The sequence below is a fragment of the Phascolarctos cinereus genome, unplaced genomic scaffold (genome assembly GCF_003287225.1).
Source record: "Phascolarctos cinereus isolate Bilbo 61053 unplaced genomic scaffold, phaCin_HiC Scaffold_5;HRSCAF=322, whole genome shotgun sequence".
Lineage (NCBI taxonomy): Eukaryota > Metazoa > Chordata > Mammalia > Diprotodontia > Phascolarctidae > Phascolarctos > Phascolarctos cinereus.
The window spans coordinates 241,846,674-241,873,939 of NW_027555958.1; the positions used below are offsets into that span (position 1 = coordinate 241,846,674).

The window sequence follows — 27,266 nt, forward strand, 5'->3', positions numbered from 1 at the left end:
CTCACACACTCACATTAATTCATCCCTATTTCTTGCTGTGCAGTTGCAGTAGAAACTGTTTACAACCATGACCTTGGGGACCATTATGCGTAGTCTTGAGAACTGGTAGACTGTTTGGCTATGGCTCCTGGGAATTGTTACCTAACAAAATCCACCTTATTTACAATTAGGCACACAGGAGGGATTAGTAAATACATGTCAAATTAATGACTAACATATTTACTAACTGATTGAGAGATGAGCAAAGCTGGGGCTCCAGGAAAAGATAGACAGACCCCACCTCATCTATGAATTCTAAGAGTATTTATTTAGAATTGTATATTAACAAAGCCATTGTATTGGCAGCCTGGAGGAATGAAAAAGTGGACAGGAGGGGGCAGAGAGCTCCTGGCTCCCTGGTTCCCTCTCACCTTCCTCTGGTCCCTCTGTCTCAGCTTCCCTTAGCAGGCTCTTAGGGCTAATTCAAAGATCAGTATCTTGGAGGCCCTCAATTGTCTGAGGCCAGAAGCCGTGGAAAAGGTGTACCTGACCCCACTGTGGACTGGTACAGAATTTGAGGGCATGGAAACCCTGGATATCCTGGCCTAAATGATTTCTTTTAGCAGATGACTGGTTTCACCCACAGTCCAGCTGTGTAAGTCATGGCAAAGGGTCTTCAAGAGGCTAGTCGGTCAGTTCCAACTTAAGCTGCTCTTCTTCCTGAGAAGTGGGGTTAAGGGTAGAGGATTTATCCCCTTTATTCAGGGGCTCCTGGGGCTCACAACTGTTGGCGGTGGGTATCTCACTGTCTCGGGATCCGCAGCGGGTCAGACGCTTCAGAGAGGAGTCTCGCCGGGCTAGCAGCGGAGGCTGGAAGCCAGGGAAGGAGCTGCTGGTGGGAGGACGCTTGTCTGTCGGGAAAGAAGGGGAGAAAAACAAAGGGAGGTTGCATAAGGAGAGAGATGGTACCAGTTTTCCCCCACCCCACCCCTGCTATTATTTCCTCTGTGTTTCTGACCCTCCAGAGCAGAAGGAATGGAGCTTCAGAGAGCTGGCTCCTGCTTTAGGCAATAGAGCCAGGTACGAATTATAGCAGTTCTATACAAAATAATGTAGTAAAAACCTTTCACTTCACCGGATTTCATGTGACTCCCCTTCATGCACTCTATAGTTCAACTCAACTGGCTTATTTGCTGTCATCCCATGCCTCGAAGGCTACTTTCTACACTCCATCTCCATCCCTGCATCTTGGTCTGCCTGCAAGTCTCAGGCACAGTAGTTCCAGACACCAGCCCTTCTCACCTCCAGGACGGATCGGATGCATGAGCCGGCTCATCTGAACATTCCAGTGCTTGACATTGGTGCTGGCCTGGCGAAGCTTCCGCTGGGCCACCTGCCAGGAAATGAAGGGAGCGGAGCTATTAGAGAGTCCAGGGCAGAGAAGGTCCCAGAGGAAGGAAAAGCAAGACAGTGGCTCCCAGCACAGAATCACCTTTCCCAGTGAGCTGTACTGGCTGGTAGATCTAAGGGGCTGTGGTTAAGCCCAGGGTAGAGCCTTCTTTCCTGGAATTCCTCATAAACATCTTGTTTATACCTCTCCTAAGCACTTAATTGGTTCAGTATTGCCACAGTTATTTTCATACATATAACTCTACCTATTCAGCTCCAAGAGGGGAAGGTCAGTGTCTTATTGAACTCTCTATCTCTCCCACCACCGGCTCTGTGATCTGTTAACAGTAGGTGCTTGATAAATGTTCATTGAATGGAATGGAATTAAAGAACCAACATTATGGCATGGGGGGGGGAAATAACTGGCTGTAGAGTAGGAGGATCTGGGTTCAAATCCTGTATCTACTCCTTACTGCCTATGTGGCCTTGGGCAAGTATCCTCCCAGGACCTCGGTTTTCTCATCTGTAAAATCAGACCATTGGACTAGAATCTAGTCCAGGGCTTCTTAAACTTTTTCTACTCACGATCCCTTCAGCACTTCTTAAACTGTGGGTTGCGATCCCATGTGAGGTCTTGACCCACAGTTTAAGAAGTGCTATACTAGATGGACTCTGAGATTCATTACAACTCCAAATCGATGATCTTGGGAATCTACAATAATGGCCAGGTACCAAGGAGAAAGGGGTATGAGAACCCACCCTGGACTGGTACAGAATCTGACTGGCAGGATGGTAGGGACAAAAACACTACACACACACACACACACACACACACACACACACCCCTTATTGTGTCAACTACTCATTTGACATTTTAACACTGCTTTGGGTGAACAATTACCTTTTCAAGCTTATGGGTTCAACCAGAAAACCTACTGAGAGAAATGTCTCCAAATATTCCCAACCACCGCCATTGTTAAATTGCAAAGCTTTTAAAGCGGTGTTCACTGGTCCCACTTTGAAAAAACAACGACATAGGGCAACTAAGTGGTGCAATGGATAGAGAACCAGCCCTGAAGTCAGGAGGGCCTGAATTCAAATCCAGCCTCAGACCAAACACTTGACACTTACTAGCTGTGTGACCCTGGGCAAGTCATTTAACTCCAATTGCCTAAAAAAAAAACCACCCAAAAAACAACAACAAACAAACTCTTGTCCCATTAAAAGCTGATACAGTGAATGAAAGGGTAGGGTGGTTGTACTGGTAACCATTTCCTTACCAAAGAAGTGGATGCTAAAAAAACAAAAACAAATAAAAAAACCCACCAACATACAAGGGTTTTTTTGGGGGGCGGGGTGTTTTGTTTTTTGCTAATCTCAACTAGTGTCTTTTTGGTCTTTGGTGAGTTCCATTACGATCTTTGTCAAAATCTCCAAAGGAAAAAAAAAGTGCATGGGTCCTTTCCCCTGCCCTTGGATGGTAAATGCATTGGTAAGGAAATTTCATATACTTCTCCTCTATCCCCTAACAATGGGGACACAGTAGATGCTCAATTATTGTTTGTTGCTGTATTTGGAAAAAAGATACCCAGCTCTGGGTGGATGGAATGCTGATCCCCTGGGATGATGGTGCCTAAAGAAACAGATCTGGGAGGGCAGCTAGATGACACAGTGGGTAGAGCACCAGCCCTGAAGTCAGGAGGACCTGAGTTTAAATCCAGCCTCAGACCAAACACTTGATACTTACTAGCTATGTGACCCTGGGCAAGTCACTTACCCCCAGTTACCTTAAAAAAAAAAAGAAAGAAAGAAACAGATCTGGGATCCTGGGTTCTCACCTCCACGTCCTCATCTGCTCGCTGTCGGTTCTGCCGCACTTGCTCCAGCTGCTGCTGGGCCTGCTGCAGAGAGCGACTCTGGATCTCCATTTCTTGCTGCAATTCTTGCTTCTCCTGTTGTGCCTGCTCAATGTAACGCTCCTGCTCCTCCTTCAGCTGCATCAGCTGCCTCAGCTTCTCCTCCTCTTCCTCCAAAAGCCTGTCCAGGGGTTTGAGAGGTTAATAGGAAGTAGTACAGCCTGCCACATAGTAAGCACTATATAAACGTTATTATTGTGGGCAGCTAGGTGGCACAGTGGCTAGAATGCCTGGCCTAGAGTTAGGAAGACTCATTTTCCTGAGTTAAAATCTGGCCTCAGACACTTACTAACTGTGTGACCCTGGGTAAGTCACTTACCCCTGTTTGCCTCAGTTTCCTCAACTGTAAAAATGGAGCAAATAATAGTACTAATCTCCTAGAGTTGTGGTGAGGATAAAATGAGATGATAATTGCACAGCACTTAGTATAGTGCCTGCCACATAGTAAGCACTATATAAATGTTAGCTATTATTATTATTGTGGGCAGCTAGGTGGTGCAGTGGATAGAGTGCCTGGCCTAGAGTTAGGAAGACTCATCTTCTTGAGTTCAAATGTGGCCTCAGACACTTACTAGCTGTGTGACCCTGGGCAAGTCACTGAACCTTGTTTACCTCAGTTTTCCTCATCTGTAAAATGGGCTGGAGAAAGAAATGGCAAACCACCCATATCTTTGCCCAAAAAACCCCCAAAAAACAAAAAACAAATCCAGATGGGGTCATGAAGAGTGGGACACACCTGAACAACGACACAGTCTAACATCATAGTCCATTGATAGCTGAGAGGGTCAACGAAATGTGGCCAGAATGAGAAGCAGCGAGGTGTAAAAGACAGAGCAGTATATATGGAATCAGAGGAACTGATGATTTTTGAGTTTAGGCTCTGTCCCTTCCTAGCTGTGTGACCCTGAGCAAGTTACTTCCCCAATTTGGGCTTCAGTTTCCTCTTCCATAAAATGGAGCAAAAAGTAAAAAGTACCCATGTTATTTCTGGCACTACCTAACTCACAGATCTGGAAGCATATTAAAGTCTCCTTTTTAGTTTAACTGGAAATAGTTTATCTAGTTTGAAGTCCTTTTCAGACTTACCTGGAAGAAGGAAACCTTATCAGTACTTAATTTTTTTTTTTTGAAACAATGCCCTCCACTAAATCCCTTTCCCCTTTCTCTTAGGACTAGCCTCTGTCTTTTAAGAAAGTATTTTAAAAAGTCATGTTGCTAAAAAACTAAGGTCCTAGGAAATGGATGAAGGGTAGTGCTTGTGTTAAGTCTCATTTGGGATTTTCTTGGCAGAGATACTAGAGTGGTTTGTCATTTCCACCTCCAGCATATTTTTACAGATGAGAAAAGTGAGGCAAACAGGGTTAAGGGGCTTGCCCAGGGTCACATAGCTAGTGTCTGAGGCCAGATTTGAACTCAGAAAGATGAATCTTCCTGTCTCTAGGTCTGGCACTCTATCAAGGTGTGTTACAGCCAGCTCACACTGGTCCTGAAAGAACCAGTTGTTAAATTGCTCACTCAGACAGTGAACATTCACACCTCGGAAATTGGCAAAGAAGCCTCCAAGAAAAATATGAATCAGTCCCAGGCCATGGAAGAACTCAGAAAGGATCTGGAGAAGTAGAGGAAAAACTGGGAAGAGAAACTGGCAAAGAGTAGATGCTACAAACCCGGGCTTGATTCGTTTTGTTGATTGTCTTGACTTAAGTGATGGAGAAAATATTAAAAATGCAGATTAAACTTAAAAGCCTTTGTTTTCTGTGTTAAACATTTACCAGCACACCCCTGACTAAGCATAGCTGGAGTCTAGATAAGATATGTTCCAAGATAAGTTAAAGATCCTTGCTTTTCCCCATGCCCTGAAGGGACTAAGGTGAGGATCAGAGAGAAGTCTCTGTTCACCTTTGAGGAGATGAAGAGGAGAACCCTTGAAGGGAACAGTCAGAGAAGGATTGAGTGGTTTTAGGAAAATGACCAAAGCTACGCCAAAAGATTAAATGAGCTAAGTGGAACGCTGATTAAATGGAAATTGACCTAAAATTAATTTTTAAAAATTGTTTCTGGCAGAATACATTTTTTTTTTTAGTATTTTATAGTATTAATTTTTTTCTTCTACATAGGGCTGTTATGAGAAACCCAAGACAATGCAGGTAAAGAACTTTGTAAATAGGAAAGTTCTCTTATACACGAGTCATCGTTGTTGTTGTTTATAGGTAAGGTCTACTGGAGCAGCTAGGTGGTGTAATGGATAGGGTACCAGACCTAGAGTCAGGAAGACCTGAGTTCAAATGCAGCCTTAGACACTTACTAGTTGTATGACCTGTCACTTAACTCTGTTTGCCTCAGTTTCCTCATCTATAAAATGAGCTGGAGAAGGAAATGGCAAACCACTCCAGTATCTTTGCCAAGAAAACTCCAAATGGGGTCATGAAGAGTTGGACACAACTGGACAACAACAAAATTCTATTGGGGGTAAGAATGGGGCAGGGATAGAGGTGGATAGGATAAGGTCTATGGGGCATTTGGGGTGACGTAAGTCCCAGTAGATCTAGGGAAAGAAGTGCAAACGGGCTCAATTCGAGAGAAGACCAGAGTGTCCTGGTTGTTTGCAGGTGTGACCTACCTGGTCTGGGCATAGCGCATGGACTCCTCATCCCGGCGAGCCTTCACCTCCAGCTGCAGAGCTTCCTGCAGCCTCTGCTGCATCTCCTCCAGCTCAGAGATACGCTGTCGCTGCCTAACGGCCTCTTCTTCCTTCATCTCCATTTCTGCCTGCATGGAGGCTCGTGCCTGAGCCAGAGCCAGAGGAAGAAGCGCAGAGTTACTGAGGGCACAGCAGAACCAGTACATAATGGGACGGAGCTTCTGAGAGCATCGAGTCAGAAGCCCGATCTCATAATAGCTAATGCACTGATTGATCAATCGAGAGGCATTTATTAAGCACCTACTATATGCCAGGCACCGTGCTAAGCACAAAGACAAAAGCGCATATAATCCCTGCCCTCAAGGAACCCAACTGAGGAAGACAACATGTACATACATAGAAATCTGAGGCTACAAAGGCAAAGTGATTTAGGGGAAAAGATTTTAGCAGCTGGAGAGGATGACGTAGAAGGTGGTGTCTGAGCTGAGCCTTAAAGAAAAGGCAGAATTCTGAGAGGCAGAAATGAGGAGGGATTGTATTCTAGGCACCGAGGACAACAGCCTATGCCATAATAATCTTCTGCAAAAGTTCTCCTGAGATGCCTTATGGTGACATGGGGGACAGCCCAAGATCCCAGATTATTTTTTAACATATTTTTATTTATTTCACTAAATATTTCCCAATTACATGTAAAAAATTTTTTAACATTTATTTTGTAAAGTTTACAATTTCTTTCCTTCCTTCCTGCTCTTACCCCCTCCTTGAGAAGGCAAGCAATTTTATATATTGACTATATATGCATGTACACAAAACATATTTCCATATTAGCCGTGTTGCAAAAGAAAATGCAGACCAAAAAACAAACAAACAAACAAAACAAACCAAGAAAAAGAAAGTTTAAAAAAAAAACTTCAGTCTGCATTCAGAACTCATCATCTGGAGGTATATAGCATTTTTCATCCTGGGTCCTTCGGAATTGTCTTAGATCATTCTCTTGATCACAGTCACTAATCTTTCACATCCAGTCACCCTTACAATCTTGTTCTTCCTGTGTACAATGTTCTCCAGGTTCTGCTCCCTTCATTTTGCATCAGTTCATATTACTCTTCCCAGGTTTTTCTGAAGTCTGCCTGCTCATCATTTCTTATAGCACAAAAGCATTTCATCACAATCATATACCATAACTTGTTTAGCCATTCCCCACTTGATGAGTATCCCTTCAATTTCCAGTTCTTTGCCACCACCAGAAGAGCTGCTATAAATATTTTTGTACAAATAGGTCCTTTTCCCTTTACTTTGGTGATTCCAGATTCATGAAGGCTATGCCCCTGGAGGGCATGCCCAGGTAGATGTGTATCCCATTGTCTTTGGTCCCTCCCCAGGTATCTGTATACATATATGTGGTGTCTTTCCTCTACCCCCAGACCGTAAGCCCCATGAGGGCAGGGACTATATTCACTTTTGTCTTTACATCTCTAGTACTTACTTAGCCCAGTGCCAGGCATATAGTAGGAACTTAATAAATTCATTCCAACTGGAAAGGTTTCGAAGGCAGTCCTAGCAACAATGTATTATTTGGAAAACAATCCAAGAACCAATCTAGTTAAGTTTAGAAGAGCTCGTTCCTCCTGAGCTTTGTCCTTAAGGGTCTGGTCCCCAGCAACTAATTAAACCATCTCCCCAGGCACAAAGGGGCTGCAATCTGCATCAGTGGAGGGAAATTCCACAACAATGGAATCAGAATATTGAAGTACTAGTAATAATGATCATAATTCTTCATATATACTGTACATGGTAAATTAAATTCATTGAACTGAGTTGAAAAAACACTTAGTGCCTACCAAAAGGGGCAGCTAGGTGGCATAGTGGATAGAGTGCTGGGTCTTGAGTCAGGAAGACTCATCTTTCTAAATCAAAATCTGGCCTCAGACACTTACTAGCTGTGTGACCCTGGGCGAGTTATTCAACCCTGTTTACCTCAGTTTCCTCATCTGTAAAATGAACTGGAGAAGGCAATGGCAAACCACTCCAGTGTCTTTGCCAAGAAAACCCTAAATGGAGTTATGAACAGTTGAACATGACCAAACGAAAACTATGAGGGGCAGCTTGGCACTGAAGGGGAAGAATAGTGCCTGAAGGAGTCCCCAGCAGCTGAGTAGAATCAAGGAAATGTGGCCAGAAGGAGAATCAGTGAGTGTAGAAGACAGTAGTAAATATTATTCTAAGTCCTGGTACAGTATAAGAGTGTTCAAGACTGGGGATACAATCTGACAAAAATTCATTTTACAGATGAGGAAACTGAGTCCAAAGAATAAAAGTAATTTGGCCAAAGTCACACACCTAATAAGTGACAGAAATGGGGGCTAGAATCCACATATTTCTGATTCTATGTCCAGTGGGAAGAGCGCTGGCTCAAGAATCAAAGAATCTGGTTTCAAACCAAGAGTTTATTACCTCAAGTCTACTACTCCTTTCTGGGCCTCAGTTTCCACATTTGTAAAATGGTGAGGCTGGGCTAGATAGTCCCAGGTCCCTTCTAACTCTAAATCTATGTTCCTACAATTAGCCCTTTTTGTTGGGTTAGATTATTAGTATTAAATGCTCTATAACCCAATTGTAAGAGCCTAGATAGCCTGGGCAGAGATATAAGGGAAGACAGGTTCCGAGGGGAATGGAAAGAGAATAAGTTCCCAGATAAGGAGAAGAGCACCCAAACCGTACCTATCCCCCAAAAAGCAAGTCCTTCTCTACTCTTATTCTGCTCAGTCTTCAACACCACCACCCCTACTCTCAACATAGCTCCCTACTCCACTAATTTTCAAGAACTGATAATAGGATCACCGCTTGAGTCCATATCAAATAGAAAGAGATCCCTGAAGATCACATATTGACTTAAAAACCCCAAATTAACATTATCTATGTTGTATTGAATTGTTATTTATTTTGTGAAAATTTCCACGGAGCAACTAGATAGCACAGTGCACAGAGCATCAGGCCCAGTCCTGATCAGATCTAGCCTTAGACACTTACTGACCCTGGGCAAGTCACTTAACCCCGTTTGTCTCAGTTTCCTCATTTGTAAAATAAGCTGGAGAAGGAAATGGCAAACCACTCCAGTATCTTTGCCAAGAAAACTCTAAACGGGGTAATGACGTCAGACGCTACTGAACAATAACAAAAAAACATTTCCCAATTACATTTTAATCTGGTCGGGACCGCACTCTGGAGTTTTGCAGCCTTGGCCTTCTGGCGGAGTATTTGACAGCTCTCATCTAGTCCAAACCCTTCCTTTGACAGAGGAAACTGAGGCTCAGACTTGTGCAAAGTCGCACAGTAAGTGTAAGAGCCGGGAAGCGCACTCAGCTCCCGGGATTCCGCCCACGCCGCCCACTTCCTATTCCCGCCGAGTGGTGCGAGCTCCCATGCCCGGTTCAGCCCGGCGTTCACCTGCTCAGCCTCGCGCAGTTGCTCCTCCAGCGCCTCTTGGAGCTCCCGGTGCTGGCTGCGCCTCCGCTCCTCCTCCTCCTGCAGCAGCCGTTCCGCCTGTCTCTGCGCCTCCTGCAGCAGCTCCAGCTCCTGCAACTTCCTCTCCTTCTCCTCTTGCAGCTGCTGGAGCCGAAGCATCTCCTCCTCCTTGGCCAGCCGGCGCCGCTCCCGCTGTTCCCGCTGTTCCCTGCGTTTCTGTTTCAGGTCCTTGTGAAGGGAGGTCTTTCCCTCGGCCTGCAGTCGGATTGCCGTCTGGATTGCTGAAGAGGCGGCAAGAAAGACAGGGGTCGTCGGTTAGGGACAGAGGAGCCGGTGTCCAAGTGCAGCGAGGGGAACGGGGAGCATGGTTCAGGCTAGAGACTAAGGTTCAGCAGCCAGCAGCCTAGGATCAGAAGGTAGGCTGAGAGGTCTAGGCTACACGGCATGCTCACAAAGGAACTAGAGAATGACAGATTTCAGAAGCAGAAGGGTCCTTGAGACTTCATCTATATATATATCTATCTCTATATCTATATCTATATCTATATCTATATCTATATCTATATCTATATCTATATCTATATCTATATCTATATCTATATCTATATAGATATAGATATAGATATATCTATCTATCTATCTATCTACATATATATCTATATAGCTATATATATCTATATATAGATATAGATATATATAGCTATATAGATATATATATATAGGCAAGTGCTGCAGTGGATAGAGGGTTAGAACTGGAATCATGAGGCATGAGTTCAAATCTGGCCTCCCACACTTAGAAGCCATGTGACCCTGGGCAAGTCATTTAATTTCTCTGGCTCAGTTTCCCTATCTGCAAAATAGTGGTGATAATAGCACCTACCTGCCTGGGTATTGTTAGAATAAAATTAGATATTTGTAAAATGCTTTGCAAGTCTTAAAGCACTATATAAATGCTTAGGAGGAGGAGGAGGAGGAAGAGGAGTAGTAGTAATAGCAGCAGCAGCTAGATGGCTCAATGGATAGAATGATGGACCTGAAGTCAGGAAGACCTGAGTTCAAATCTAGCCTCAGACGCTTATTAGCTGTATGACCCTAGGCAGGTCACTTAACCTCTGCTTGCCTTAACCACTGGAGAAGGAAATAAGAAACCACTCTAGTATCTTTGCCAAGAAAACTCCATGGACAGTATTAGCATGCTATGTTCTACAGGATCAAGAAAAGTTGGATAAAACTCAACAACAACAGTAGTAGTAGTAGTAGTAATGGTGGTGGCAATAAAAGTGCATATATAAATGTTAACTATTATTATTATTATTATTATCTGGATCCCCACCCCCCACTTTGAGCCAATTAAAGCCTTATGATGCCCATTTTACAGATGAGGCAACTGAGGCCCAGAGCGTTTACATGATTTTGCTTTTCTAGTAAGCAGCAGAGCTGAGGCCAGGATTCCAGTTTCGTGATTGTTACAGTGAGTGCTTCTTTCATTATTGCATCACAGAACTGACCTGCTGTCCACTCCTGGCGCTGACGGGTGTCTGAAGCGCTCATCTCATATGTGCGTGTTGCAGTCTTCACACAGAACATGCAGCGTTTCCCATCCCGGTCAGGTAGCACCTGGTCGGGGGAGATGGATCATCCCTTCTCACATGACCTTAGTCTGACTGGTCACCCTAGGCTGATCCTTGGTCAAGTGCTACGTCTTAGATGAAGACTGCCTTGACCAGCACAGTGCACAGTGATCTTTTTCTCTCCTGGGCTCCTATAGCACCACACATTTGGCACTTACATACTGACTTGCAGTGAGAGTTACCTTTGTGTTCATAGACTCTTACATTTAAAGCAGGGGTTTATAAATAGACTTTTTGAGGGGGTCTCGGATCCCTTTGGCAGTCTGGTGAAACTTATGGATCCCTTCTCAGAATGATGGTTTTAAATGCATAAAATTTCATATATAGGATTATAAAGAAATTAATTATGTTGAAATAGTTATCAAAATAATAATTTTTTTAAAAAGTTCACAAACCCAGGTTAAGAACCCCTGATCTATAGCTTGTTTGGAGGCTGTCTAATCAAGCCCTCTCATTTTACAGATGAAGAAACTGAGGGCCAGAGAGGGGAAGTGATTTGTCCAAGGTCACCTAGCTAGTAAGTATCAGAGGATCAAATTTGAACCCAGGTCCTCTGACTTCTTTCCTTCTATGCTGCCTCCCTGATATGTATAATAACAGCTTACACTCCTATTGCACTTTATGAAAAAGGATGAACTTCTTTCTCCCTCTCCTTCCCTAACAGCTTTGTGAGGCTAGTAATAGAATTATCTCTATTTTTTATCATCCTCATTTTACATATGAAGAAATAGGCATAGAAAGGTTAAATCATTTTTCCCTGGGTCAGTCAGGATTTGAACTCAAGTCTTCCTCTGAAAGACCAGGGCCTCTTTCCACCATTAATCTATCAATCAATAAACATTTATTAAGCACCTAGTATACGCCAGGCATTGTGCTAAGTACTGAAGACACAAAAAGGGCAAAAGACAGTGCCTGTCCTCAACAAGCTTGCAATCTAACAAACATGTATGTACATACTATATATAAGAAAAATGGGAAATAATTAAATGAGAGAAGGCACCATGCCAGACACTCCCCAAACAGATCAGCTTATGAGCTCCTTGAAAGCAGGGATAGTATCTTACAGTGCTTTTTATGTTCCACAGGAACACTGTAAGCACTTTAAGTGAGTACTCAGTACACATTGAGCTGGGACACTAGAAGGTTGATAGCCTTGCCTGGTCTAGGTTTTTTCTTGGTTCTGGTCCTCTGATACTGATTTAGCCCTCTGCTTCACAGCGCTAAGGGCAGCTAGGTGACACAGCAGACAGTGTCAGACCTGGAGTCAGGAAGACCCAAGTTCAAATCCTGCCTCAGACACTTACTAGCCATATGACCCTGGGCAAGTCACTTAACTCAGTTTGCCTCAGTTTCCTCATCTGTAAAATGAACCGGAGAAGGAAATGGCAAACTACTCTAGTATCTTTGCCCAGAAAACCCTCAATGGGGTCACAAAGAGTCAGACAAGACTTAATAACAACAATCACATACTAAAATATCCCCAAATCCTTTTCATTCCCCTGACTCTTAGTCTACCCATCAACTGGGCCCATTCCCCCATTCCTATCCCTGACCACCCCAGTTCTGCCCTTGCCTCCATGTTGGTCCTGAAGCTCAGACAATCTTTAGAAATTTATGTAGAAGGCAGAAGCAGAGTCCTGGAAAGGATCTTAGAGGCCATCTATTCCACTCCTCTTATTTTACAGAAGAGGAAATTGAGGTCCAGATCCCCCCTTTTTTCTGCTGGCTCCTCACCTCCACACAGCACTGGGTGTCCAGGAGAATAGTACCTCTTTTTCCCTTACACTCTTCACTCTCGTAGTAACATAGGCTGCCTGGTAATAGCCGGAACCACCGCTCTGCCCAGTTGCGCCTCAGATGCCCCCTCTTCCACAAGTAGCCCTGCATGGGAAATAGGGATGCTGTTGAGCCCTTGTTCTCTCCCATTTCCCCAACCTCTCCGTGGTCAGTGCCCATTCCCTCCCTGTCTCACCTGCTTAAGAACATCTTGGATGAGTTCCTGGTAGACCTCATGGATGGCCATGCTGAGTGTGTCTTGGGCCACACCCCGAAGGCAGCGGCCCGAGTTGATGAGTTCAAGGAATTGCCAGACACTCAGCCCACCTGGAGATTGGCCATCCTGGGCTAGCAGCTCTTCCAACTCCCCAAATCCCAGCTCTAGGCTCATGCTGCTGTGGACCTTCTTCAGTAGATATTCTACCTGTGAGGGTGGAAAAGCCAATGAGAGAGGGCAATCAGGGCAGAGGATATAGGCAGGGTACCAGGGACTCAGTGAACCAAGGGCTTAAAGTGGAAAGAAGATACTGGGATTGCTAAGGACCAGGACCATTCCTGTGTACAAATTATGGATTCATGCTTCACCAAGATAGACAGGACACTGGACTTGGAGTCAGGAAGACCTTAACTCAAAACCTGCCTCCAATACTTACTAGCTATGTGACCCTGGGCAAGTCCATCTCAATTTCTGTCCACTTCAGTTTCTTTATCTGTAAAATGGGGATAATAATAGAACCTATCTCCTGGGAATAATTGTGAGGATAAAATGTGATATTTATAAAGTGCTTTGCAAACCTTAAAGTACTGTATAAATGCTAGCTATGATAATAATTATCATTATTAATTATTATCAATGGGTTGGACTAAATCATAGGATTGTTCAGTTCAGTCATTTTTTGGTCTTGTCCAACTCTTTGTGACCCCATTTGGGATTTTCTTGGTAGAGATACTGGAATTTTTGGTTTGCTATTTCCTTTTCCAGCTCATTTTACATTTGAGGAAACTGAGGCAAACAGGGTTAAGTGACTTGCCCAGGTTCACACAGCTAGGAGGTGTCTGAGACCAGATTGGAACTCATGAAGATGAATTTTCCTGACTCCAGGCCCAGTACTCTATCCACTGTGCCACCTAGCTGCCCTAAAATCATAGGATTATTGGTTTATAAATTGGGAGGGATCTCAGAGGCCAAGCACTTCATTTTACAGGTAAGAAAACAAGGGAAGTTAAGAGATTTGCCCAAGGTCACACAGGTAAAAGTGGGATTTGAAGCCAGGTCCAGTGACATCAGACCCAAGGCTCTTTCCATTCTAAGTTTCCTCTGACAATCTAAACTCTTTTCAGAGCTTTATCCAATCCCCATGAACTTCAACTTGGATTTCTTTCCTTTCTGCTTAAAGAAATAATGAAGATGAATAGCTGAGGGTGCCAGGAAAGACATAATGTGAAGGTAGGATATAAGCTAAGTCTTGAAGGAAGTCGGGGTCCTGAGAGGTGGAGGTAGTGAAGGAGAGCATGCCTAACATGGGGCCCAGCCAGTGCAAATGCCTGGAGATGAGGGATGGAATGTTGTATGGAACGAAATGTGCCAATACTGCTGTATAGGTACGTGTACTCCAACTTGTTCAGCCATTTTGACCATTAAAAATACCCAAATTAACTACAAAGAACCTATAAAGGAAGATGCTATCTGCATCCAGAGAAAGAACTGATAAATAGATGTATAGGATTTTACATATATATATATATATATATATATATATATACATACATATATAAAAACACACATTTGTGTCTAATGGTAGCCATCTACAAAATAACTTTATCATATATTTAAAAGGAATAGCAAGTTGTATATAATAGATTTGCATTTTCATGTGCAATCATCTTTTAAAAATTATACTATGTTATGGAAATGCTTGCATTATTTCATAAATTAAATTTTTAAATTTTTTTTCTATTTTTAAAAGATATCATGCTGTGGCTAGAATCTTCACTTCCACCTAATCTAAAAATGCAGAAAGCATTGAGGTGCCGGAAAATAGTTCTTGTTTAATTCTTTAAGAATAAATGAAAAAGAGGAAGCTAGGTGGCGCAGTGGATAGAGCACCAGCCCTGAAGTCAGGAGGACCTGAGTTCAAATCTGGATTCAGACCAAACACTTGACACTTACTAGCTGTGTGACCCTGGGCAAGTCACTTAACACCAATTGCCTAAAAATAAAAAAATCTAAAAAAAATGAAAGATATCTATTAAAAAAATTACTGCTGTGTAGGAGAACACATGGAAGCCAGTAATGTGTAAGATAGGAAGCTGCCATAGTTGGAGCCAAGAAGACTGGACTTCAGATACTTGTGACCGTGAGGAAGTCACTTAACCTTTCTCAGCCTCATTTTTCTCATCTTTAAAATGGGGATAATAATAGCACCTACTTCATAGCTTAGTTGAAAGGATCGACTGAGATGATATATGTAACAGCTTTGTAAACTTTACAGCACTATGCTAATATTAGCTCTGATGACGATGATGGTAGTGGTGGTGAAGATGATGATGATGAAGAAGAACTTTAAATGACCCAAAATGGAGTTTTATATTTGATCCTAGAGGTAGCGGGTTTTTATTGCATCAGGGAGAGGGGGAAATGGTCAGACCTGAGTTTTATAATAATCACTCTGACAGTTGTGTGGCATTTATATCAGACAGAGAAGATCCTTGAAGCAAGAGAAAGAATTAAGAGGCTATTGCGAAAATTTATAACCCAACCTTTCTGCTCTGGCAATCTGGTTTTCCATCCTCAATACTCTCCTGAAATTGCTGTCTTCAAGGTCCCTGCGGACCTCCTTGTTTCCACATCTAACAGCCTTCTTTCAGAGCTCATTGACCTCTCTGCAGCATCTGGCTCTGCATCCCCTCCTTCTGTAATAATCTCTCCTTCCCTCGGAGACGATCTCCAATTTATCCCACTATATGTCTGATTTGTACATAGTGGTTTGTATGTTGTCTCCCCATTAGACTGTGATTAGACTTGTTGACTTGACTTATAAGGCATGCTTTACTATGTCAGCGCTGCTGCCCCCACCCTTAACTCTGACTAATCTTTCTCTGTTTCCATTCCCCTCCAATTCCTCAAATGTGAGTAATCCCCAACTCTCTATCAGTGGATATCTTCACTTCTCTTTTGGTAACCTCAACCACACCCATGCTTTAATTATCACCTCTTCGAAAATGACAATGGGAAGCTAGGTGGCTCAGTGCATAGAGTCAGGAAGACTCATCCTTCTGAGTTCAAATCTGGTCTCAGACACTTGCTAGCTGGGTGACCCTAGGCAAGTTATCCCGTTTGCCCCAGTTTCCTCACCTGTAAAATGAACTGGAGAAGGAAATGACAAACCACTTCAGTATCTTTGCCAAGAAAACTCCAAATGCGGTCATGAAGAGTTGGACATGACAGATAACGCCGATAATTCCTGAATCTATAGCTCCACCTCTGAACTCTTGAGTGCCAGCCTAGTGGTTAAATTTGGCAGCTGGAGATTTTTTTACCTGAATCCACTGCTTCAAACTCAAATGTCCAAAAGTAGGCCTATCATCTTTTTCCCCAAAACCCACCCCTCCTCCTCATTTCTCTATTTCTGTTAATTCTACTGTTCTCCCTGTCACTAAGGCTTAAACATTAGGGTCATCTCTGACTCTTCCATCTCTCATAAATCCAATCAGTTGATAGATCCTGCTGATTCTACCTCACAACATCTCCTATCTGTCCCCTCCATTCTATTTCCTCTAGAATGAACCTCTGTGACCTCTTTACTGGGCTATTGCAACTACCTCCTGGCTAGTTGTCTTCCTTCTCTCATCTCCTCCCTTTCCAGGCCAAGCTAAGTGGCCCCATGGATAGACTGCTGGGCCTAGAGTTAGAAAGACTCATCTTCCCGAGTTAAAATCTGGTCTTAGACACTAATCAGCTGTGTGACCCTGGGAAAATCACTTAATCCTGTTTGCCTCAGTTTCCTCATCTGTAAAATGAGCTGGAGAAGGAAACGGCAATCCAATCCAGCATCTTTTCCAAGAAGACCCCAAAGGGGGTCCTGGAGAGTCAGACATGACTGAAACAACTGAACACCACCACCACCACCATGCTGCTTCCATGATGGGCACCCTCAAGTCTTCAGGGTATGGCTGACCTCATAGCTGATGGTTAGCCAGCTAGTCAACAAGCATCTAATTAATTACCGATAATGTACCAGGCACTGTGCTAAGCACTGGGGATACAAATAAAGGCAAAAAATATCCTTGCCCACAAAGAGTTTACATTCTGTCTCTGAGACAGACATGAAAATAAATAAGGACATACAAGATGGAAAGCCATCTCAGAGGAAGAGCTAAGGTCTTCTGCAGAAGGTGGGATTTGAGCTGTCTTAAAGAAAGCAGAAACTAAAAGGCAGAGGTGAGGAGGGAGATCATACCAGGAGTAGAGTTCAACCAGGACAAAGGCGTGGAGGCTGGAGATGAGACATAGTATATGAGGAAAGCAAATAGGTCAATGTTTCTGGATTGTTGTAAAATGCATTGAGAGGAGTAAAGTAGCAAAAGTTTGGAAAGGCAAGAGGAAGTAGGTTTGTATTATTTTTTTCCTTTCCAAAAATGTATTATCATTTACTTGACATTTTTTTTAATTTTAAGTTCCAAATTCTCTTCTTCTGTATAGTCCTTCCCCTAACCACTGAGAAGGCAAACAATACGACATCAAACAAACATGTAAAATACGACATCAAATAAACATGTAAAAAACATGCAAAACAGGAAGTAGGTAGGTTTTTAATAAATATATGTTAGATTATTAAAAGTTAGAACTGGAAAGGAGATCCTATAGTCTGACCCCCTCATGTCACAGGGAAGGAAACTGAGGCCCTTAAGGGGAAAGAGACTTGCCCAAGGTCACACGATAGTTTGTGGCAGCTGGGACCACAGCCCAAATCTCTTTTTCCATTACATCAGTCTACCACTGGGAGGGAAAATGAGGGGACTAGGGGTGAGAGGGTAAGGAGGGTGGGGCACAGGACCTGGCCCAGAAAGCCTCTTGCAGAGGAACAGGAAGTGGTTGGGCTACATGTATCCTGCCGCTGCATAAAAAGTTGCTGACGATTTGGAGGCCGGTCATAGAGAGCTACTTAATATCTTTAGTCAGATCCCTTTCTAGAGGCAGCTCTGGTCAACAGAGGGTTTAACTGAAAATCTACCTTGTTCCTTTCTAGCCAAGCCCCACCCCACCCTAACACACAGGCTTGTGTGTTTATCTCCACTCCCTGTCTCCACCCATGACTTACCTATCAGTTGCTTTTGGTAGAAAAATAGCAATAATGATACAGTGGACTGGGGAGATTGAGTAACCATTCTGCCACTAATTACTACATCAGTCAGTCAATAAGCATTTATTAAGCACCTACTGTGTGCAGGTGCTAGGTGCTGGGGATACAAAGAAAGGCTGAAGACAGTCCCTGCTCTGAAGGTGTTCACAGTGTAATTAGAGAGACAATCTGAAAACAATTTATGTACAGACAAGATATAGATGGGATAAATTGGAGGTAATCAATAGAGATCTCAAATGTACTAGCATTAAAGGCAATCAGGATAGGCTTTCTGTAAAAGGTAGAATTGTAGCTAGAACTTGAAAGAAGCCAGGAGGTTTGAAATGAGGAGGGAGGGCATTCTAGGCATGGGGCACAGCTAGAGAAAATGTCCAGAGTCTGGAGATGGGAGTATCTCATGGGAGGAGCAAAAAGGAGGTCATTGTCACTGGATGTCAGAGTATGTGGGGGTGAGTAAGGTGTAGGAAGCCTGGAAAAGTAAGATGGGGCTAAAAGTAAGGGGGAAAAGTAAGATGTGAAGGGCTTTGAATGTCAACCAAAGGATTTTTATTTGACCTCAGAGGTGAAAGGGTATCACTGGAGTTTACTGAATAGTGGGATGACATGATCAGATCTGTGCTTTGGGAGGATTATTTTGATGACTGAGTGGACAATGGATTGGAGTGGGGAGAGACTTGAGGCAGTGAGATTCTGAGCAAGTCAGCTCATCAGGTGTTCATTAAGCACAGATAATGTTCCAGGCACTGTACCAAGCACTGAAAATACAAAAAAGGGGGGGGGGTGTAAAATCAGCCCTGCTCTCAAGGAACTTGCATTCTGTCTGGAGGAGATAGCTGTGAAAATAAATGAAGGCATATATGATATGTACAGAGTGGATGAAAAACCATATCTCAGAGGAAAAGGCATTACTAACAGCCAGGAGGGACTCTTGTGGAAGGTGAAATTTGAGCTGAATCTTGAATAAAGCCTGGGAAACTAAGAGGCAGAGATGAGGAGGAAAAGCATACCAGGTGTAGGGGACAGCCAAGACAAAGGCATGGAGACCGGAGATGAAGCAGAGAGAGTGAGGAAAAGCAAATAGGCCAGTTCATTCACTGGACCTTATCTTTTTTGTAGAACCTTACATCAGGAGTTTGGGCCTAATGGTTTTTAAGGCCCCTTTAAACATTTTAGAATTTGAAGAGCATTAAGTAATTAAAAGGTAGTGAGGTGGCGCAGTGCATAGTTGCCCCAACCTGGTATCAGGAAGATTCATCTTCCTGAGTTCAAATCTGGCCTCAGACACTTACTAGCTGTGTGACCCTGTACAAGTCACTTAATCCTGTTTGCCTCAGCTTCCTCATCTATAAGGTTATTGTTTGTCCTTGGTTCTTGAAGAGGACCACGACATCAGTAAGATGATGCCATGACTTGCAAGTGAATTGGATTTAAGTGAGGCAGGGCTATGCAAGGTCACCAGCCTTACTTTCTCCTCCAGAGCCATCTGGGTACAGTGGCAAGATATGAATCAAGATGACAGGAGATGGCTCTGCCTCATCTATAAAATGGGCTGGAGAAGGAAATGGCAAGCCACCCCAATATTTTTGCCAAGAAAACCCCAAAAGGGGTCACGAAGTCAGACATGACTGAAAAATAACTAAATAAAATAATTAAAGGCTTGTCTTATAAAAAAGGAATTAGACTTATTTTGTGAAATAGAAGGCAGAACCAGAATCAGTGAGTGGAAGTTACAAGCAAGTGGATTATTACAAACAGCTGTGAAAAGGATTTTTTTTTCTAAAGAGCAGCTCTGACTAGTCACCGCTCTCCTCTGTTTGGCATTTAAAGTTTTGGTTTCTAACCTAATCATCCATCTAAAACCGCTCTCTCCAAAGTTACCAATCATTTCCTAACTGCCAAATATTATGGGGGGGGGTTTCCCCTCAGGCCTCATCCTTCTCCATCTGTCTGCTGCATTTGACACTACTGATCACTCTCTCCTGGATACTCTCTTCCCTCTGGGTTTTCCTGATACTGTGCTACCTGTTTGACTATTTCTCTTTGGCCTCCTCTGCTGGCTTTGTCATCCATATCATGCCCCCCAACTATGGGTATTCCCCAAGGTTCTGTCCTGGGTCCTCTTCTCTTCTCTCTCTTTCTACCCTCTCAGTAACCTTTTCATATCCCATGACTTTAACTATTGCAGAGAGTAATGGGGGACTGGCCAGTCAGGGGTGGGGGTGGGTCCAGTCCCCTGAGTATAAGCGATAGAGTAGACCTTGCCTACTGCCAGCTCACTTTGGGAGACGATGATTTGTGAGTCTGGTTTTGGAAGTTTGTGATGTGCTGGAGGGACCTCCCCTGTTTCAAAGCAGGTGCAGGTATTCTGTTCTGCTTACTATGCGATTAAAAAACAAACAAAACAAGTCTTTTAATTGGCTGCTAAGCTACAGAGGGCCAATTGTTTCTTTCCTGCCTGGTGGTGATTGTTACAAGGCTCCAGGTGGGGAGAGAGGTGTCAGGCCCTTACCTCCCCCACTTGGGGTTACCCTGGGAGTGTAAACACATAGCGCTTTTTCCTTTGGGTCTTTACAATTGTTCTTCCTTCTCATGTGAACGAGTTTTGGAGATGTAAAGGACTAGGCTGCAACCTTGGGAGCTGCAGGTTAAAAGAGCCTCCAGAGGTCCCAGAACTGGAGTCTCTCCCAGAATTTAACGATGCCTGAGTCTACTGAGGCATTCAACCCGAAGGAGCATCCTGTAGGAACCAGCTCAAAAGTGAACCAGTCTGGTAGACTGGATGGTTTGTCCTGCAGCATCTTCATCCACACCACACCTGGTGGGGCAGATGTTCTTTTTTTTTTTTTAAGGCAATTGGGGTTAAGTGATATGCTCAGGGTCACACAGCTAGTAAGTGTCAAGTATTTGGTCTGAGGCCAAATTTGAACTCAGGTCCTCCTGACTTCAGGGATGGTGCTCTATCTGATGCGCCACCTAGCTACCCCCGGATGTTCTTACATAGCGTCAAAGAGCTGGTCTCCAGGAGATTTTTCAAACCTACTTGGGGGCCGAAGGATACACCATTATCTCTGTGCAGATGATTCATAGATCTATATGTCCAGTCTCAGTTTCTCCTCTAGGCTTCAGTCTCTCCTTCATCACCAATTGTCTATTGGATTCTTCCAAAAGTCATCTTAAATTCAACATGTCCAAATTAGAAGTCATTATCTTTTCCCCTAAAACCTTCCCTCTTCCAAACTTCCTTGTTTTTCTGTCGAAGGTACCACCATCCTTACAATTACTGAGGTTCATAAACTTTGATTCCTCATTCCCTGCCCCATATCTAATTAGATACCAAATCTTGCTGTTTCTACCTCCACAATATCTCTCACATCTGACCCCTCTTCTCCACTCACACAGCCAGGGCATCACTTGGGGCAGGGCATTACGTCTTGCCTACTTCATTGCAGTAGTTTCCTCATGGGTCTCCCTGCCTAGGTTCTCCCCACTCCAGTCCATCCTATACTACTGTCAATGTGATTTTCTTTAATCACAGATCTGACCATATGACTCTCCTACTCCATCACCTCCACTGGTTTCTATAGCCTCTAGGATAAAATACCAAGTTCCTCTGTTTAGCTTTTAGGGCCATGTACAACCTGGCCCCAATGCACCTCTCCAGCCTTATTTCCAGAGGGATGTGATCCCTCTCTTGTAGTCTGCAATCCAGACAAGTGGCCTTTTCTCCATTACACACACACACACACACACACACACACACACACCATCTCCAGTCTCTATGTCTCTACACTAGCTGTACCAGGTGGCTATAATTCACTCCTTTCTTACTTCTGCCTTAGAATCTCTTCCTTCCTTTAAGACTTAGTTCAAGGGGCAGCTAGGTGGCGCACTGGATAGAGCATGTACCCTGGAGTCAGGAAGATCTGAGTTCAAATGGGTCTCAGACACTTGACACTTACTAGCTGTGTGACCCTGGGCAAGTCATTTAACCCCTATTGCCTAGCCCCCCCCCAAAAAGCAACTTAATTCAAGCACCATATTCTTTATAAAGCTTTTCTTGATCTACCCAGCTGCTAGCACACCTAAATAACTGTGTGTATGTGTGTATATATGTAATATACACATGCGTGTATGTGTACACATGTGTGTGTGTGTATGTGTGTGTGTGTGTGTGTGGTGTGTGTGTGTGTGTGTGTGTAGCAGCTAAATGTCATTGTAGATGGAGTGCTGGGCCTGGAGTCAGGAAGACCCAGCTCCTTGAGTTCAAATATGGCCTCAGACACACCCATATATTATATTATATTAATCACATCATATATCATATTATTATATTATATGTGTATGTGTATGTGTAGCAGCTAGGTGGAGCACTGGATGGAGTTCTGGGCCTGGAGACAAGAAGACAACTTCCCAAGTTCAAATCTGTTCTCAAACACTTATTAGCTGTGTGACCCTGGGTAAGTCACTTAATCCAGTTTACCTCAGTTTCCTCATCTGTAAAATGAGCTGGAAAAGGAAATGGCAAACTGCTCCAGTATCTTTGCCAACAAAACCCCAAATGGGGTGATGAAGAGTCAGACACAACTGAAAAATGACTGAACAAACAATGATAACATGTACTAGGTAGTGCTCTGAGTGCTACATATACAAAGAAAGCCAAAAGACAGCCCCCTGCTCTCAGTCTAATGGGGAAGACAACATATAAACAACTATGTACATACACACATACATATACATATGTGTGTGTATATATGTGTGTATATATATATATGTATGTATATATATATATGTATATTTTGGAGATAGTCTGAGAGGGAAGGCACTAAGATTGAGGGAATTGAGGGGATTAAGACAGCAAGTGGTTAATTGTGAGAACTGAGTGAAACACACTGACTCCATTTGGTGACAATTCTGTAGCTAGCTCAGTTCCTTTTCTATTCGATTATGGGTCTAATCCAACTTTTATCCTGTGAGGAAACTATTCAATTGTGGGAACTGGAAGAAAATTTATTGTACTGTTTGAACCTAGCCCTGCTTGACTGAGAAACTGGACCACCTCTCTCTGTTGCTTAACTAAGGACCTATGCTAAGCTGACCTGAAACCCAGTCAGATCCAAAGATTAATGCAAGGCACTTTCTCACAATCATACATCTCAAGCAACACCTATGTCTTATCTGGCCTCATGCTGATCAGTTGCTCCACGTTCCTTTGATTTTTTACAGACACCTGGGGAAAGCGGGACACCTCTTTTTCTGATTTCAGGGAATTGTGCCTGTTCACTCTCCCCCTCCTAACTTAGAAAGTCCCTAATCTTTCATCCAATCAGAAATCAGATTACTTAATGTTGTATTGTTTCCTTTTAACTAATTGGCCTTGTTTGATTAATTATTTTTAACGTATAAAAGTCAGCCTTCCCTTTTATTGGGGGGTCTAGCCCCAAGCTGAGGAAGGGGCCTGGTCCCAGTTTGTTGGGCAATCGGCATGCATTGCTTACTAGGTTGATACGTTCGGAAGACTGAACTTTTGTTTTCCTCAATCATTTTGTCTTCTATCCACCACAGATTGAGAACTGGAAAAGCCTTTGTGCAAAAGGTAGGACTGTAGTTGAGACTTGAAGGAAGTCGGGGAAACCTGGAGAAAGAGATGAGAAGAGAGGGCATGCCAGGCATTCGGTACAGCCAGGGAAAATGACCTGAGTCAGGAGCTGGAGCATTACAGTGTCACTGGCAGGGGGTAAGGTGTAAGAAGACCGGAAAGGCAAGGAAGGGGCTAGGTTAGGAAGGGCTTTGAATGCCAAGAAGAGCATTTTGTATTTGATCCTGGAGGCAACAGGGAACCACTGGAGTCTGTTGAATAAGGAAGAATTGGGGTGGGGGTGGAGTATGGTCAGACCTGTGTTTTAGGAAGATAATCTGACAGCTGAGTAGAAAACCTATACTAGTGATTCCATGACTTATCTCACTTAGGGGCAAGGATACAGAGCTAAAAATTTCCTGACTTCAAGATCAGCGTTCTTTTCTTTTTTTTTTCAATTTTATTAATTTATTTTGATTTATCAACAATCACTTCCATACGCTTTTGAGCTGAAAATTTTTCTCCCCCTTCCTCCCTACCATCCTCCCCAAGACGGCACACAATCTGATATAGGCTATACATTTACATTCCTATTAAACATATTTTCACATTAGTGGTGTTGTAAGTAAAAATTAAAACCAATAGGAGCAACCATCAGAAAGAGGAAACAAAACTCAACAGAAGAGAAAAAAAATAGCAATTCAACTTCCATAGTTCTTTCTTTGGATGTGGATAGTATTTTCCATCATGAGGCCTCAAGATCAGCTTTCTAACCATGAAGCTGCACTACCTCTCTGCCATAGGATCACAGATTTAGAGCTGAAAGGAACCTCAGAAGCCACCTATTCCATACCTCCCCCAATTTTATAGCTGAGTAAAATGAGGCTCAACTGCTTGCCCAGTATCACACGTCTAGGAAGTATCTATGTCAGCATGTAAACCCAGTTCCTCCAGATTTCAAGTCTAGCACTCTATTCACTAGGAAATGCTCAGTATACTTGTATTTTCTATTGTTAAAAACTAAATTACATTTTATTTTCACAAAGATCTATCTTCTCTCTCCCACCTTCTCCTCACTTCCCACTGAAGAAGAAAACAGAAAACCTGTTACAAACACGTATAGTCAAGTAAAGCAAATTCCTGTTTGGCCATGTCCACAAAAACATGTCTCAATCTGCACTTTAAGTCTGTCACCTCTTTATTGGGATACACCCTGTATTTTCCAAGGCACCAGATGACCACCTCACATTCACTTTCCTCTCCCTCTTCCTGCTTCAGTGGATACTTGTTCAGTGGGTCCTCTCCCCTGGGATGCCCTTCCTCATTTTTCCTACCCTCATCTCTACCAGCTGAAATCTGATACCACTGAAATCTTTCAAGTGCTCCTTTCCACAAAAACTATCTTGATCCCCTCCACCAGAAGTGAATGTTCCCCCTTCTGGCCTCCCCCAATTCTTTGTTTAATAGCTTACCATAGCATTTTTGAGTTTTACTCAAAAAACAGTTCCCTCAATGGAATTGAAGAGGGGCAGTGACTTGCCCACCTGGCCACCCAGCTAAAATGTGTTGGACTCTTATTTGAACCCAGATCTCCTGCCACTACTGCACCAGGATGTGTAGCCTACTCTCCTATACATATAAAATGTCCAAATTTACAGTACAGTTCTTTGTAGAACTGCCTTATTTCCTCACAGACAACCCATGTCTAATTTATCTTTGTTATCTCTTGAGATGCTTTGCATATAGTAGGTGATCAACAAATGCTGAATTGGGTTGAACTGAAGCCTAACTTTTTAATCAGTTATCAAGAGGAGGGGGAAAATTTTTAAAAGGCAGAAAGAGGGAGAAAGATGGGACAGATAGACGGTGAGGCTAGTACAAGACAGAGAGAATCAGAAGCCAGTTCAGTGACAGTTCCTTCTTTGTCATCCTATATAAATCAGGGGATGATTTCTTAGATAAGAAATCCTTCTCTCGAATTGGGTGATTTTTGAGAAGAGCAGGGACCTCTTTTTTCCCAGGGGGATACTGTATGAGAATCCAGATCCCTAACTCAGGCTACTGTTCTCTACTAGGGCTCATCTGTCTGCCCTTATTCCAAGTGTGGTTTATAATAAACATTATTATTGTTGTTTTAGGATGTACCTGTGGTTTAATTGGTACAGTGAAGAGTAGGGGTGAAAACCCATCTTAACAATTCGGATAAGTCCCTGCAAGGCAATTAAGAGTCTTAGAAAGTTTGGGCATTCAGAGGCCAAGTGACTTTTCCAGGGTCACACAGACTATATACACACACACACATACACACACACACACACACACATACATACATGTACATATATATACACATGTCTGTATATGTATGTATGCACACATAAATGGAGGTATGTATACATGCATGTGTGTATATGTATATGTATACACATACACATGTTATGATATATGATAGGATATACAATCAGAGGTAGAAGTTGAACCCAGGTCTTCCTGACTCCAAGGCCACTCTCTATCCACTCCAGAAGCAGGCTCTCATCACCTCATGCCTGGACTACTGTAGTAACTTTTTGGTTGGTTTGATGGCCTCAAGCCTTTCCCCAAGCCAGTTCTTCCTCCATCCAGCCATTAAATCAATCCACGTCCTGCTCCTAGATAATCAATTCCAATGATTACCTATTTACCTCCAGGATTAAATATATAATCATCTGGCAGCTAGGTAATATAAAGTGCTAGACCTGGGGTCAAGAAGACCTGAATTCAAATCTTGCCTCTGACACTGTCTAGTCAGGAGATCCTGGGCAAGTCACTTAACCTCTGTTAAGTCACTTAACCTCCTTCTTTATCTGTAAAATGGGGATAACAATATCATTTACCTCCCAGGATTGTTGTGAGGATAAAATGAGATAATATTTGTGAAATATTTTGTACACCTTAAAGTGGTATATAATGCTATGATCATTGTTGTTGTTAGGGGAAGCTGTGTGATACAAAGAACAGTGACCTGCTTAGAGTTAGGAAGATTTGAGTTCAAATTCGGCCTCAGACACTTAGTAGCTGTGTGACCCTGGACAAGTCTTTGTTGTTATTCAGTGGTTTTGGTCATGTCTGACTCTTTCTGACCCCATTTGGGGTTTTCTTCACAAAGATACTAGAGTGGTTTGCCATTTCCTTCTCCAGTTCATTTTACAGATGAGGAAATGAGGCAAAAAGGGTTAAGTGACTTGCTCAGAGTTACACAGCTACCAAGTGTCTGAGACCAGGTTTGAATTCAGAAAGATGAGTCTTCCTGAGTCCAGGCCTGGCACTCTATCTACTGTACCAACTACCTGCCATTGGTCAAGTCACTTAACCCCTATTTGTCTCAGTTCCTCATCTGTAAAATGGGGATACACTGGAGAAGGAAATGGCAAACCACTCCAGTAACTTTGCCAAGAAGACCCCCTATATTCATCATCACCATCAATCGTGATCACCCTCATCACCATCATCCTCATCTTCAAAGCCCTTTATAACCTGACCTCCTCCTACCTTTCC

The 27,266-nt window shown here is 43.1% G+C and overlaps 1 protein-coding gene across 2 annotated transcripts in view; it reads right to left on the minus strand.

Moving 5' to 3' along the window:
* Window positions 1–288: 288 nt before the first annotated feature.
* The window catches only part of DEF6 (DEF6 guanine nucleotide exchange factor), a 44,696-nt gene continuing 17,718 nt past the window's right edge, over window positions 289–27,266 (minus strand). The window contains exons 4-11 of one of the 2 annotated variants that reach the window (XM_020999582.2): window positions 12,994–13,221; window positions 12,756–12,902; window positions 10,899–11,007; window positions 9,373–9,671; window positions 5,905–6,071; window positions 3,207–3,405; window positions 1,282–1,372; window positions 289–890 (exon numbers count right to left, since the gene is read on the minus strand). In XM_020999582.2, the coding sequence (XP_020855241.1) occupies window positions 664–890; window positions 1,282–1,372; window positions 3,207–3,405; window positions 5,905–6,071; window positions 9,373–9,671; window positions 10,899–11,007; window positions 12,756–12,902; window positions 12,994–13,221 (1,467 nt within the window). In that variant the 3' untranslated portion in view covers window positions 289–663. The remainder of the gene's footprint in view (window positions 891–1,281; window positions 1,373–3,206; window positions 3,406–5,904; window positions 6,072–9,372; window positions 9,672–10,898; window positions 11,008–12,755; window positions 12,903–12,993; window positions 13,222–27,266) is intronic. The other variant, XM_020999583.2, reaches the window with a different exon arrangement.